The following is a 13,369-nucleotide window of genomic DNA, read 5'->3' on the forward strand; positions in this document are numbered from 1 at the left end:
AAGGGCAAAGTAACATACATAGACACAAAATGATAACTATTCTTTCTTGCATTGTAATATGATAGGTTTAGGGAAAAAATTCCTGGTTATTGGCGCAAACCACCAGCGATGGATAACAGTTTCTTCAAAAGGAATTTTTATTGCCAAAGAAAACAATGCGTTTCAGAGCTTTGGAGCTCCTTCATCAGGTAATTATGGCAGCATAACAATACAAGATACAAAGACGCTCTTTATGCTCGAAATTGGCGCCAGATTGTAATATGCAATAAGACACCTACATTAATGACAGTCAATATACTCTATGCACTGCTTTACACACATGTGCATATGGCTCTGTTGGTTGCATAAGCCCTAAGAGTATGTTATTGCTTTTAGATTTTCTGAAAGATTTACCTCCTGTTGCGTACTGAGCACATTTGCAGCTGCACCCATCGTTATCTACATCCTTGGTGCTGAAGTTTGTCCCTGAGGGAGCAAAACTGCTTGTCCGCCCTGCAGTCCCACTGTAACCTTTTACATTTAGCCTAGAGGGAAAAAAAAAAATACAATGCACAGATTTATGTGAATTGATGTGCTAAGAACTCATGTTTCAGTGTTAAATTTAAGACTATGTTCCAATTCAGTTTCTTGTTCCTCCTTATGGTTATTATTTTCAATAAAAGTATGTTAAAAAGACAGAAAAAAGGCATATATGTCCATTATACATTTTCTCTGTGTCGATTCATTGTTGCCTATAGTGTTGCTCGCGAATATTCGCAATTCGAATTTTATTCGCGAATATCGCATATTTGCGAATTCGCGAATATAGCGCTATATATTCGAAATTCCGAATATTCGAATTTTTTTTCACAGTACACATCACAGTGATCATCCCTCTCTGCTTCCAGCTTGTGTGGTCTAAAGAAGGCTCTAATACTACTGTGTGAGACCGCCGGGCAAATTTTTGCGAATATTGATCCCTCCCTTCTGCTGCTTCTATCAAGTAACACTGGTATACTTGCTATCAAGTTCATAAATTTGCACATATGCACATATATTCATGAAATATCGCAAATTCGAATATGGCCTATGCCGCTCAACATTATTGCCTAATTCTTTGTTCTATAAAAGACAGAAAAAAAATACAAACAGATGTATGGATCTCAGTAAACCTAAAGAACAAGCCCACAGGTCTCATATCTTTGCCTCATGGTTACATTCACAGGGATAATTTATGGACTTGCAGACTAAGGAGCAAGAGTTCACAGTTCATTGTGATTCCATTCATTTTCAGAAAAGCTTTGTGTGAGATGATCTGGGGGCTGTGTATAACTTTTATTCTCGCACTTCTGTGATAATATTTAGGCTGCAGAACCATTGTAGGTTCCCTTCCTCTGGGATACAGCTTCAAAGCATCTAGTAAAGTCTGATGTCTGGGAGAAGACAAAGGCAAAGCATGCCCTGTGCCGATGTGCCAAGCCAATCTAAATACACAATGACATTTCCATTTGTTTATTTAGTGTTGTTTGCCTCGGACCAAAAACACAAACAAAACCAGCCGATTTCCAATCCATGCACAAACATGTCCTGTTTGTCTTGAAGCGTGCAGGAGGCCTTCTATGAGTCTACCAGTTATGAGTGCCCAACCAGGCTGCATGTGTGAACAGCACTAAACTCATGATAGAGCTAAATGGAAATGGAAAGGTTTCAGAATTTCTTTAATGGGTATTTAGTTCTCCCAAGGCCCACGTATACCAGATTACACACACAACATATGATCCTATATACTACTTATAGCACTGGTGGGTAAATCTCAAATTATGACAATTATTATTAATGCCGTGCCCCCCTGCGTTCACGCCCCGGCAGGCTCATTTTGCACTGTCATCTAACTTGACACGGATTACAGCACAGAATACAGGATGAATTCCGGGGACAACCACTTGTGAACAAAGCCTAAACGTCACACTACTACCAATGATATGACTGAATCTCACCTGTAATTATTTTCCTCACTACTTAAAGAGAAGACATCATATAGGGAGTAAGCTTCATTGCCATCCCAGTCCTGTAGCTGGATCCTCAGCATGTGTGAACCTTGAGATGTTAATTGGTAAACAAATTCATTGCCCAACCAATATTCACCAGTTGGTGATCCAAAACCCTAAAAGATAATATGTTTGATTATTTCAGAGGTAAAGAATTCACAATTTTAAGATCTGAAATTAAAATAAATATTTACTCTTAAAGGGGTACTCCTGGGAACTGAACTGACACTTATGCCCTATTCACATGATAGGGGATAAGTGTCTGATCCCAGGGGTCTGACCACTGGGACCTCCTACAATCTCCTGTATGGGGTCTCGGTTACTTACCTGCCCTCGGCACACTCCAGCCCCCATCTGCCTGGATGAGAGTGTAGTGACTCACCGTGATGGTGGGACCACGGGCTGTTGCGGTGTAGGTGGATGGGGCAAGATGGTATTGACCCCAGGGGCAAGGTGTTATGAACCCCTAATGTTCGTGATGCCAGAGTGGTTTTTGGGTACGGAACCACCCAAATGGTATCTACGCTATTCCAATAGCTAGGCAGTGAAAATGAGAGTCCACAACCAGATTATGGTTTAACAGAAGCTTTACTTAGGTCAGATATGTGTTATTATCTTCACAGCTAGGCCAGAATCCCAGAGAGGTGGCCAGGAACACAGAAGGACCTTGCAGCTTGCTGGGACCAATTATACTTGTAATAGACTGTAGATAATTGACTTGGTGCTTAACTAGACTGTAGGCAGTGACAGCAGACATAGACTTGACTTACTGGAAGTGACTGTAGATTTGAGGTCTTCCAGGTGCTGGACACTAGCACTGAGACATCTGGTCTCCACTGTTCCTCAGCAAGAGTGATGGAAGAAGAGAGAGAATTGTAATGGCCTCCCCCTTATATAGAGGGGGGCTGAGCTAAGGCCCATTGGTCAAGCTGCGGGTCATGTGTTAAACTGGTGCCCTTTGGGTAACGTGATTACATAAACATAACATGTGACATTTCACAGGTCCTTTAGACATTTATTGGAGTCCTGCTAAGGTCCTTTATACTGACTATACATTGGTATACTGACTATAATCCTATTACATTAAATAACACTATAATAACAGCAGGGGAAACACTGCAGGAAAGCCCCCAGGTCACAGAGGGACTCAACCTGACAGGGCCTAACTGTAGTGCAGGACAATGTCCTGTACTGGGACATCACAAACCCCCCCTACTTAATACAAGTTGCCCTCGACGCAGGTTCTGTAACAGTTGAGAGTCGAGGTGGCACTCAGGCCGGATGTAGTCCTGGGGCCTTTTCTGCAAACAAATGTCCTTCCCAGGCTGGTAAAACTGATAACATAAGAGACTATGTAATATTGTCCATACATGCTATGATTTTTGGTTGCTTAAATGAGAACAGGATTAGTGAAGGCTATGACTAGTACTGACAACTCGATTTTAAGGACCTATAATTATGCATTTGATGACTTGACTATGCATAACAGTTGACTAGACATAACATGACATTTTTGAACTATGCAGGTAATATTCTATACATTTGGTACAAGACATTCGCAGATTGGGTTGCCTGAGGCTTTCTGCTCAATGCCTTGGCTACTGGGGTCCCTTGGCATTTAAAACACTTCTCCCCAGAACACTATTTTTAAGTTTATGCTAGACCATATGACATTAAAGTAGACTGTGTAATTTTGAGTGCTACAGTACTACTGTACTGTATGTGACTTAAAGGGGTTATCCAGCAAAAAACTTTTTTTTATATATGTTAAAATGTTTAATATACAATATAACTCATGCAAGGTATTGAACTAGGGTATACAAGATGGCTAACTTGACAAGAGTCAAAACCTAAAATGGATGCCATGACCTTTAGGAACAGTTAAGCTATAGCTGAATACTTTAGATAGAATTGCTGAGGTATGCATAACACACTATACTATTCTAAGAATAGTGAAGGTTGAAACAGTACCGCAGTACCATATATGTGAAGGTAGTAATGTCCAATCAGTATGTAAGTTAAGCATGACATAATGTATACACCCATTAGTTAAAGATATACTCAAACCAACCCACTAGGAGGAGATATATAGAGATAAGTATATTTATGGATATAAGGCTTAGTATAATCACGCCCACATATGTAAAGAACACACCCATAAGTATGGTATTTAAGAAGACTGCATCATTACGGAAGCATCATTAAGGCATCATTAAGGAAGCACCAAGGATGAAGCAAGACCATTGAAGTAAGCCAAGCCAAGCTAAGAGGAAGGAGGCGGAGCCAGACCAGTCTGATGAAGGAGGAAGCCATCTTAGATGAACTTTCCATGATGGATCCAGCCCACACAACCCTCAGTTGGTGAGATTGTTCTAAGAACATGCCTACAATTCCTAATGTCATTATTGTAATACTTAAGCAAGAACTGTTATTTACATAATATTTACTAGTTTGTTCTGTTTGCCATATTTGTGTATGAGCCTAAAATAAATGTATGATTGTTTACTTAATTTGAAGTAATCTGAGTAATTTATTCTCCAATGGTGACTATACCTGTGTCAAATGAACTTTGACCAGTATAAGAATGTAACAATATATCAACTGGCTCAAGAAAGTTAAACAGATTTGTAAATTACTAGTGTTGAGCGGCATAGGCCATATTCGAATTCGCGAATATTCGCGAATATATGGACGAATATTCGTCATATATTCACGAATATTCGCATATTCGTTATATTCTCGTTTATTTTCGCATATGCGAAAATTCGCGTATGCGAAAATTAACTTATGTGAATATTAACATATGCAAAATTCGCATATGTGAAAATTCGCATATGCGAAAATTAGCATATACTCATTTTCGCATATGCGAATGTTCGCACGCCAGTCTCACACAGTAGTATTAGAGCCTTCTCTACACCACACAAGCTGGAAGCAGAGAGGGATGATCACTGTGATGTGTACTGTGAAAAAAAAACGAATATTCGTAATTACGAATATATAGCGCTATATTCGCGAAATTCGCGAATTCGCGAATATGCGATATTCGCGAATAATATTCGAATTGCGAATATTCGTGAGCAACACTATAAATTACTTCTATTAAAAAAATCTTAATCCTTTCAGTACTTATGAGCTTCTGAAGTTGAGTTGTTCTTTTCTGTCTAAGTGCTCTCTGATGACACGTGTCTCGGGAACCGCCCAGTTTAGAAGAGGTTTGCTATGGGGATTTTCTTCTAAACTGGGCGGTTCCCGAGACACGTGTCATCAGAGAGCACTTAGACAGAAAACAACAACTCAATTTCAGAAGCTCATAAGTACTGAAAGGATTAAGATTTTTTAATAGAAGTATTTTACAAATCTGTTTAACTTTCTGGAGCCAGTTGATATATTAAAAAAAGTTTTTTCCTGGATAACCCCTTTAAGGTGTACATTACTTGTATGTGTACATTGTGTGTACATGACTATGTGTACTTTTAGGTGTACATTATGTTTATGATCTACTGTTTATGATATATGATGCTTAGTCTTTATATCTGGCTGGTGTTCTGCCCTTGCGTGGACCATTGGGACCTACGCAGCATCATCTCTTGGGACCCAGGAACGTCAACTTCTTCAAAAGCTCTTGACTCAACTGGACTTACGACAGGTTTCTCCCTTTCAGCAACCGAAGTAGGTTGTAACTCTGGACTGGCAGGACTTGGGGGTTCGGACATGGGTGAAGCAGGTGGTCTGGAGACTGGATTATACTCTTGCACCAATGGTGACAGAACTTGAGCCGGTGTGTGGTGACTAGAGTTGGTTGCGGAGGCCCACAGGTTGGCATGAAACCGAAGATTGCAGCTTGGCCAGGAGGGAACATGGGGACATCCATGAACGGGTGAATTGCCTCTCCAGGCACATACTCCCTTGCAGGTCTGACTGGTGATGAGGGAGGCAAAGGGAGCACAGGCAGATCTTCCTTGTGACACAGCGTGATCTGATTACGATGAATGACTTGCGGTTCGTGCCCTGACCTCTGGATTGTCTGAGTCTGGATAAGGTACTGCGGTCACCGTATAGGGCTCCGTTTCCCAGATGGAGTCCAGTTTGTGGGTTCTCAGGAACTTCCCCAGCCAGACCTTATCGCCTATCTGGAGAGGTTTGGCAGAGGCATGACGGTTGTAGTCTTTCTGCTGCCTCTTTTGAGCCTCACCCATCTTTCTGCTGACAATCTCTCTTGCTTCCTGGATCCTTCTCTGGTGGTCAGAGACCCACTCCAGAGAAGCTTGCGGAGAGTTATTGAATGGATCTTTGAGTTCAAACGTCCGATCCTTAGGCAGCAAGCCATGTCGACCCATCATCAAATAGAATGGGGTGTATCCAGTGGAACAGTGCACAGTGTTGTTATAAATCTCTAACAGTTCGGGTAACAACCGGGGCCACTCTTTGTGTCTGGACACAGACACTGCTCGCAGCATGTGAATGAAGACTTGATTAATTCGCTCACAGAGCCCGTTCCCTTGAGGGTGATAGGCAGTCGTCCGGAGTTTCTTGCAGACATAAAATTGACACAGCTCCCGGAAGAGTTGGGCCTCAAAGACCGGACATCCAAGGATTTGCACCCAATGGGAGTAGAACATCTGGGCCGTGGTTTTGGCTGTGAGATTTTTAACTGGCACGACAACAACCCACTTAGAGTAGTGATCCACCATGGTGAGAGCATACGTGTACCCGGACCGGTAGGGGACAACTTGATATGGTCTAGCGTGACCAACTGGTTAGGCTTTTCACTCTGGATGAAATGGAGGGGTGCACTGGCATCCTTGTGCCCATTCTTGGTGACGTTGCAGATGGTACACTCACCGCACCACTTCTCAATGTCGCTCCACATACCTATCCAGTAGTACCTTTGCCTGACAGTAGCTTCGGTCTTGTGGACTCCAAAGTTTCCCGACTGATCATGGTAGGCGTTGAGGATCATCGCCACGTCTCTTGTGGGGACCAGGATCTGATGATGTCGTTCACCCGAAACTGGATCCAAAGAATTTCGGTACAACAGTCACTTTTGTACGAACAGTCACTTCCTTTGTCACCACAAGTGCTTCAACACGTAGTCGCTCTGAGCCCAACGTAGACGGGTTGGTACCTATTTCATTAGAAGGTAGTCCAACAGATCCCCCATGACTCCAGTTTTGTCTTGCAGAGTCTTCTAGGTGTATAGGTTTTCCTTGACCTTCTCGGACCTGGGTTCACTCTCTTCGAGGGTGGTCGCATCATTCTGACTCGCAAACCTCTGATAGAATGGGGGTATCTCCACATCTTCCCACTCGTCCTCGACAGTTGGTTCTTCGCTGGGGGTCATTTGAGATAGTACATAGGCGTTGACATTTGACTTGCCGCTTCTGTACTTAATGGTGAACTCGTAATTGGCTAACCTTGAAGCCCAACGCTGTTCAATGGCACCCAGTTTGGCAGTGTTCAGGTGAGCCAACGGATTATTATCCCTATAGACAGTGAACGGTGTGGCAGCCAAATAATCTTAAAATTTCTCAGTTACAGCCCATACGAGGGTAATGAGTTCCAGCTTGAAGGAGCTGTAATTGGCATCGTTCTTCTCTGCTCCTCGCAGATTACGACTGGCATAGGCTATCACTCGCTCTTGTCCTTCTTGGACTTGGTATAGGACTGTCCCTAGACCTTTGAAGCTGGTATCAGTATACAGCCGGAACGGCTGAGCGTAGTCTGGTTAAACCAGGATGGGCGGTTCTGTCAACAGGTGTTTCAGGGCTTGGAACTCTGTTTCTTGCACCTTGGTCCAATCCACCAGTAGCATTCCACTGTAGTTCTCCTTCGTGGTGCTCTGCAAGAGAGCTGTGAGGGGTTCTGCAATCTGGGGGAAGTGAGGAATGAAGCGCTGGTAGTAGCCGGCAAATCCCAGGAAGCTCCGGACATCTTTCACCGTGCGCTGGGTAGGCCAGTTCTTGACAGTTTCCACCTTGTAGGGATTAGGCTGGATTCCCTCAGCGCTTACAACATGACGTAGATAGTGTACCTGAGGTTTAAGCAGATGGCACTTGGATGGCTTGATCTTCAATCCATGTTTGATCAACCCTTTGAAGACGTCCGACAAATGACCAAGGTACTCCTGGAAGACTCATAATATACAATGACATCATCGAGGATCAGTAGAATACTCTGGAAGTTTAAATGGCACAAGCATCGCTCCATCAGCCGCTGGAAAGTAGCAGGGGCATTGCACAGCCCAAACAGCATATTTTTAAACTCAAACAATCCCATGGGAGTCACGAAGGCTGTATTCTCTGTTATGGTGAGCGCTCCGGTCCGGCGCTCTGACCGTTGTTAAAGAGATTTTGGATTCTGAATTTATCAGAGGAAAACTTTTTGTTCCTTGTGGATTGGGAAGGATTTGGGCTGGAGGAAAGGTATTGGGAGCCGCAGGACAATATCTTAGACCGAGACCTCATTAAGAAATTCTTGTCCTCCAAAAGAGGGGGGGACCAAAACGGGGGGTACTGTTATGGTGAGCGCTCCGGTCCGGCGCTCTGACCGTGAGCGCTCACCTCCCCACTCTCCTGCCCGGGCCGCGATTGGCATCGCAGGACGTGCCCGCATGCGAATCGCAACCTGCTTCTCACCTGGCTCCGCTCGGCACGCTGGTTCCCGGCACGTGCGCCCCCACCTCCTAGGGCGCGCGCGCGGCTGCCTGATATTTAAAGGGCCAGTGTACCACTGATTGGTGCCTGGTCCCACTGCTATGTTATATAAAGAAGCTCCTCCCTTTCCTCCCTGCCGAATCTGCAGTGCCCCTAGCCTGAGATTAAGCATTCCCTATTGTCTACTGCCTTGCCCGTGTTTATTGACCCTTCCACTACATTTTCTGACTACGCACCTTTGCCGCCTGCCTTGACCTTCTGCTAAGTCCGACTATGCCTCTGCCTTACCCTTCTGTACCTCGTCTTTGCCCAGCTACCTGTGTGGTCGAGTCTTATCGGGGGTAGCGACCTGGGTGTTGCCTGCTGCAGCAAGCCCATCCTGCCTTGTGGCGGGTTCTGGTGAAGACCAGCAGCACCTTAGACTCCGCTCCCCGATAGGGCCCGTGTCATCTGCCACACAGGTTAGAGGATCCACATCCAGGTCTGTTACATTCTCTTGATCTTCCACAGCCATAGGCACTTGCCAATACCCACTGGTTAAGTCCAGGGTGGAAAAGTATGCTGCTGACCCAATGGCGGTGAGTGATTCTTCGATTCTTGGAAGGGGATAAGCGTCCTTATGGGTGATATCGTTCAGTTTCTTATAGTCGACACAGAAACGAATGGTCCCATCCTTCTTTTTGACCAGGACAAGGGGCGCCTCCCAGGGACTCTGACTTTCCTGAATTAAAGTCTTTCATGTCGACTAATATCTGCGTCTTTCATGTCGACTAACATCTTCTTGATGGTTTGGTACATGCCTGGCGCAACCGGACGGTGTCTCTTTTTAATAGGTGGGCTGTCGCCTGTCAGGATCCGATGCTGGATCATGGATGTTTGTCCGAAGTCTGTTGGATGGTTACTAAATGCCTCTTGGTACCTCTTGGCGATGTTGATGACCCCATTGACTTGATTCTTCAGGGTGGACTCGTCTCCCATTTGAAGTTGTGCCCACCAGGGTTCACAGGGATTTTCAGAAGGACCCGGAATCACTTGAGCTGCCCGTTGTCGAGCCAGCTTGTTTTCTAATAGAATGTCACTTGACTCTAGAAGATACAGCTGGGCTAACGGAGTGTATTATGGTAAGACTGTAGCCACACTGAACAGATTAACTAGTCAGACTGGAACTTTCCCATTGATGACTGTGACCAGACTTCTTGCTGCTCAAACTAGCGGATGGTCTTCCAACTGTATAGGCTCTAAAAGGGCTTGGTAATCCTTGTTTCTCACTCCAGGACGTGCACGGCACCACAGGACTGTCTCTGTGTTGGGTTGCAGGGTACTTGAATCCGTACTTTACAAACTTCTCCTCGACGATTGTAAAACTTCTGCTCCGCTTGGAGAACCTTTAAGTTGTGCTGCGCAGCTCACTGGCCTGAGGGGGACATGTAGGGGAGAGAGGCATGCAAGGAATCTACTATGTCAGTTAAGCAATGTTTCATGATATTCATTCCCAATATGAATTCTGCAGACCCCTAATCAGACACATCAGTTACAATCCCTCCCTATCCCTTAAGCGCATGTTTTCCCAATTGAATGGTGGGCTCCCAATATCCATGTCTGGGTATTGGTTTCCCATTACCTGCCACTACCTTGAAGTCAACATTGTCAGGTTCACAGAATAAATTAGCATTCCAATACATGTAAAACATGTCTTTAGATATAGTGGACACTTGTGACCCTGTATCTATTTGCGCCTCCAACGGGACACCTTCTACGATGACTTTAAGATAGGGCCAGGAGGGGACATATAGTGAGAGTCCTCACTTAGATTGTTCTAGGTTCGGACCTGATATCTGCTTTCCTGATGGCCGGTCAGCGACCTCAGGGGAAATCTATTTAAATCCCAACATTGGAAAGTACAATGTCCAGGTTTGTTGCAATAGGTACAAAAGGACCTTTGAGTCCCTGGGGGCCTATTGGGCGGATTATTGCGGGGGTTAACTGGACGAGGGGCAGGAGCAGATGCAGGCCTCTTAGGTAAGGGCGGCTCACGGTTGGTCTGAGTGGCCTGACTGGCAAGATCCTTCACAGCCTGAGTCAATTGTTCAATGTCGTGTTTGACACTCTGAAAATGTGAGGCTGTGGAAGCTGGTAGGGTATTGGACACTGGGGCGGGAACCGGTGGTGGAGGTATGGGGCCGGCTGCCGCACCCAAAGGTTCTGGCATAGGGGCATAACTCTCTTTAGACTTAGTCCCATGGGTGATACCATCTCAAATACCTGATATAACCCCTCGAAGATCTGTTCTACTATCGCCTTCTAGGAGGCGGGCCAGGTATGGACTTCTGCAAGTGCTGGTCCTTTTAGTTGTCCTGTGAGCAGTTGTACCTGTTGATTAGGAGGGAGAGAGTAAAAGACAAACAAGCTCTTAATTTTCTCCTTGAAATCCCTCAGAGTGAAGGGGTCTCCGCTGTAGGTAGGAAGGACAGGATTCCCCAGAAATACTGGTGTAGTTGCTGGGACACCCACATGATTGACATGGACATCTGGAGAGCTGGGTGCTGACATGTTGTCGATCTCCTTGAGTGCACTGTCGCTTTAAGAAGATTTGAGTGCGCTGTCACTTTAAGAAGATTTGAGTGCTCTGTCACTTTAAGGAGATTTGAGTGTGCTGTCACTTTAAGGAGATTTGAGTGCGCTGTCGCTTTAAGAGGATTTGAGTGCGCTGTCGCTTTAAGATGCTTGGCAATACACTGCAGTGGTTTAACTTTTGATTAGCAAGAACCATCCCCCTTACTATGCAGCAAGTGCCCGCGGACTTCGGTGGGCACTGAGGGGTTAACACTGACTGCTACCTGAGCTGGAGACTTGTTGCGGAGGATCATTGGTTTGTGCAGAGTCTGCGCTGTAGCAGGTGCTTGTCGGTATTTTACTGAGCCAGACGCAGCCGTCGGAACCTTCCATATGGCTGCACCCAGGGAACTTCCAATTCCAATTCCAATTCCATCTTGGGACTCCCGACACACTTGGCACACACCCGTATCTTGATAACGGTGACTTGACTTGGTGGTTAAGTGGTTAAGGCACACACCCGTATCCTGTTTGTGATGCCAAAGTTGTGGTGACCCACGGTGATGGTGGGACCACAGGGTGTAGCAGTGTAGGTGGATGGGGCAAGATGATATTAACCCCAGGGGCAAGATGTTATTAACCCCTAATATTCGTGATGCCAGAGTGGTTTTTAGGCACTGGAACCACACAGACGGTATCTCTGCTATTCCAATAGCTAGGCAGTAAAAATGAGAGTCCACAACCAGGTTATGGTTTAACGGAGGATTTACTGAGGTCAGATAGGTTTTATTATCTTCACAGCTAGGCCAGAATCCCAGAGAGGTGGCCAGGAACACAGAAGGACTGCACAGCTTGCAGGGACCAATTATACTTGTAATAGACTGTAGATAATTGACTTGAGGCTCGACTAGACTGTAGGCAGTGACAGCAGACATAGACTTGACTTACTGAAAGTGACTGTAGATTTGAGGCCTTCCAGGTACTGGATACTAACACTGAGACATCTGGTCGCCACTGTTCCTCAGCAAGAGTGATGGTAGAAGGAGAGAATTGCAATGGCCTCCCCCTTATATAGCCAAGGCCCATTGGTCAAGCTGCGGGTCATGTGTTAAACAGGTGCCCTCTGGGTAACATGTGATAACATAAACATAACATGTGACATTTCACAGGTCCTTTAGACATTTACTGGAGTCCTCCAAAGATCTTTTATACTGACTATACATTGGTATACTGACTATAATCCTATTAAATTAAATAACACTATAATAACAGCAGGGGAGACACTGCAGGAGAGCACCCAGGTCACCGAGGGACTCAGCCTGACAGGGCCTAAGTGTAGTGCAGTACCATGTTCTGTACTGGGAAATCACAAGGGCAAGTGATGGCCCACTCAGCCAATCACCAGATGCAGCATTGTCCTAGGTGCCGTGATAATGAAAGCTGCAGGGGAATGTGGGAGGTAAGTACAGGCCTTTTTACTTTTAGCAGGAAGTAGGCATGTGAGTAAGGTATTTTTTGCATAGTAATGTGGTTATTCCATATATTGCCAACATCAGATTACTGGCGGATACAACACTGGACGGTGATTGTGAAATCACTGGATATTTGTATATTTGCACTTGTATTGGCAGAATCAGTTGGTTCCACTGTGTAGAAAGAAGAGGGCACAATCACATCGTATATACAGAGTGGTGCTCTGACACTCTTCTTTCTCATATGACAGTGTTAGCACAGGGCCAGTTGACACTGCAAAAAGGACCCAGTTATTAGCTAAAAGGCTAATTTACATGGTAAGCGCCAAAAATAACAGAAGACATAGAAGGACTCTGGAGGTACTCCTAATAAAGAGAGTATAACAATTTTTTTTTTTTTTTGTGATGAAGGCTGTTTTAAAGTGAACATTGCAAATCCTTTTGATTTCACAGTATGGTTTAGTCTAATCCAATATTGACATAATAGGCCTCATTTACCAAGAATGTCAGGTTCTTACTAGTGGGATAACTAGTAATGTTATTTCAGACTTGCAGGATTCTGCTGTATTTACTATGAGTATTCATATTAACAAGTCGGGAACATTTTCTGAACACCTTTTTCTTGGTGAAATTTTCCAGCCATTTATCCACAGGATTTTCT

General features: G+C 44.7%; 1 protein-coding gene across 7 annotated transcripts in view; it reads right to left on the reverse strand.

The window, feature by feature from the left end:
- LOC130356112 (angiopoietin-2-like) overlaps positions 1-13,369 on the reverse strand; it is a 137,108-nt gene that overhangs the window by 52,571 nt on the left and 71,168 nt on the right. For 6 of the 7 annotated variants that reach the window (XM_056557163.1, XM_056557162.1, XM_056557169.1 and 3 more), the window contains 2 exons: positions 1,977-2,143; positions 394-524 (listed from right to left, as the gene is read on the reverse strand). In XM_056557163.1, the coding sequence (XP_056413138.1) occupies positions 394-524; positions 1,977-2,143 (298 nt within the window). Of the gene's footprint in view, positions 1-393; positions 525-1,976; positions 2,144-13,369 lie in introns of those variants that run through there. The other variant, XM_056557160.1, reaches the window with a different exon arrangement.

Source organism: Hyla sarda, chromosome 2 (genome assembly GCF_029499605.1).
Source record: "Hyla sarda isolate aHylSar1 chromosome 2, aHylSar1.hap1, whole genome shotgun sequence".
Classification (NCBI taxonomy): Eukaryota; Metazoa; Chordata; class Amphibia; order Anura; family Hylidae; genus Hyla; species Hyla sarda.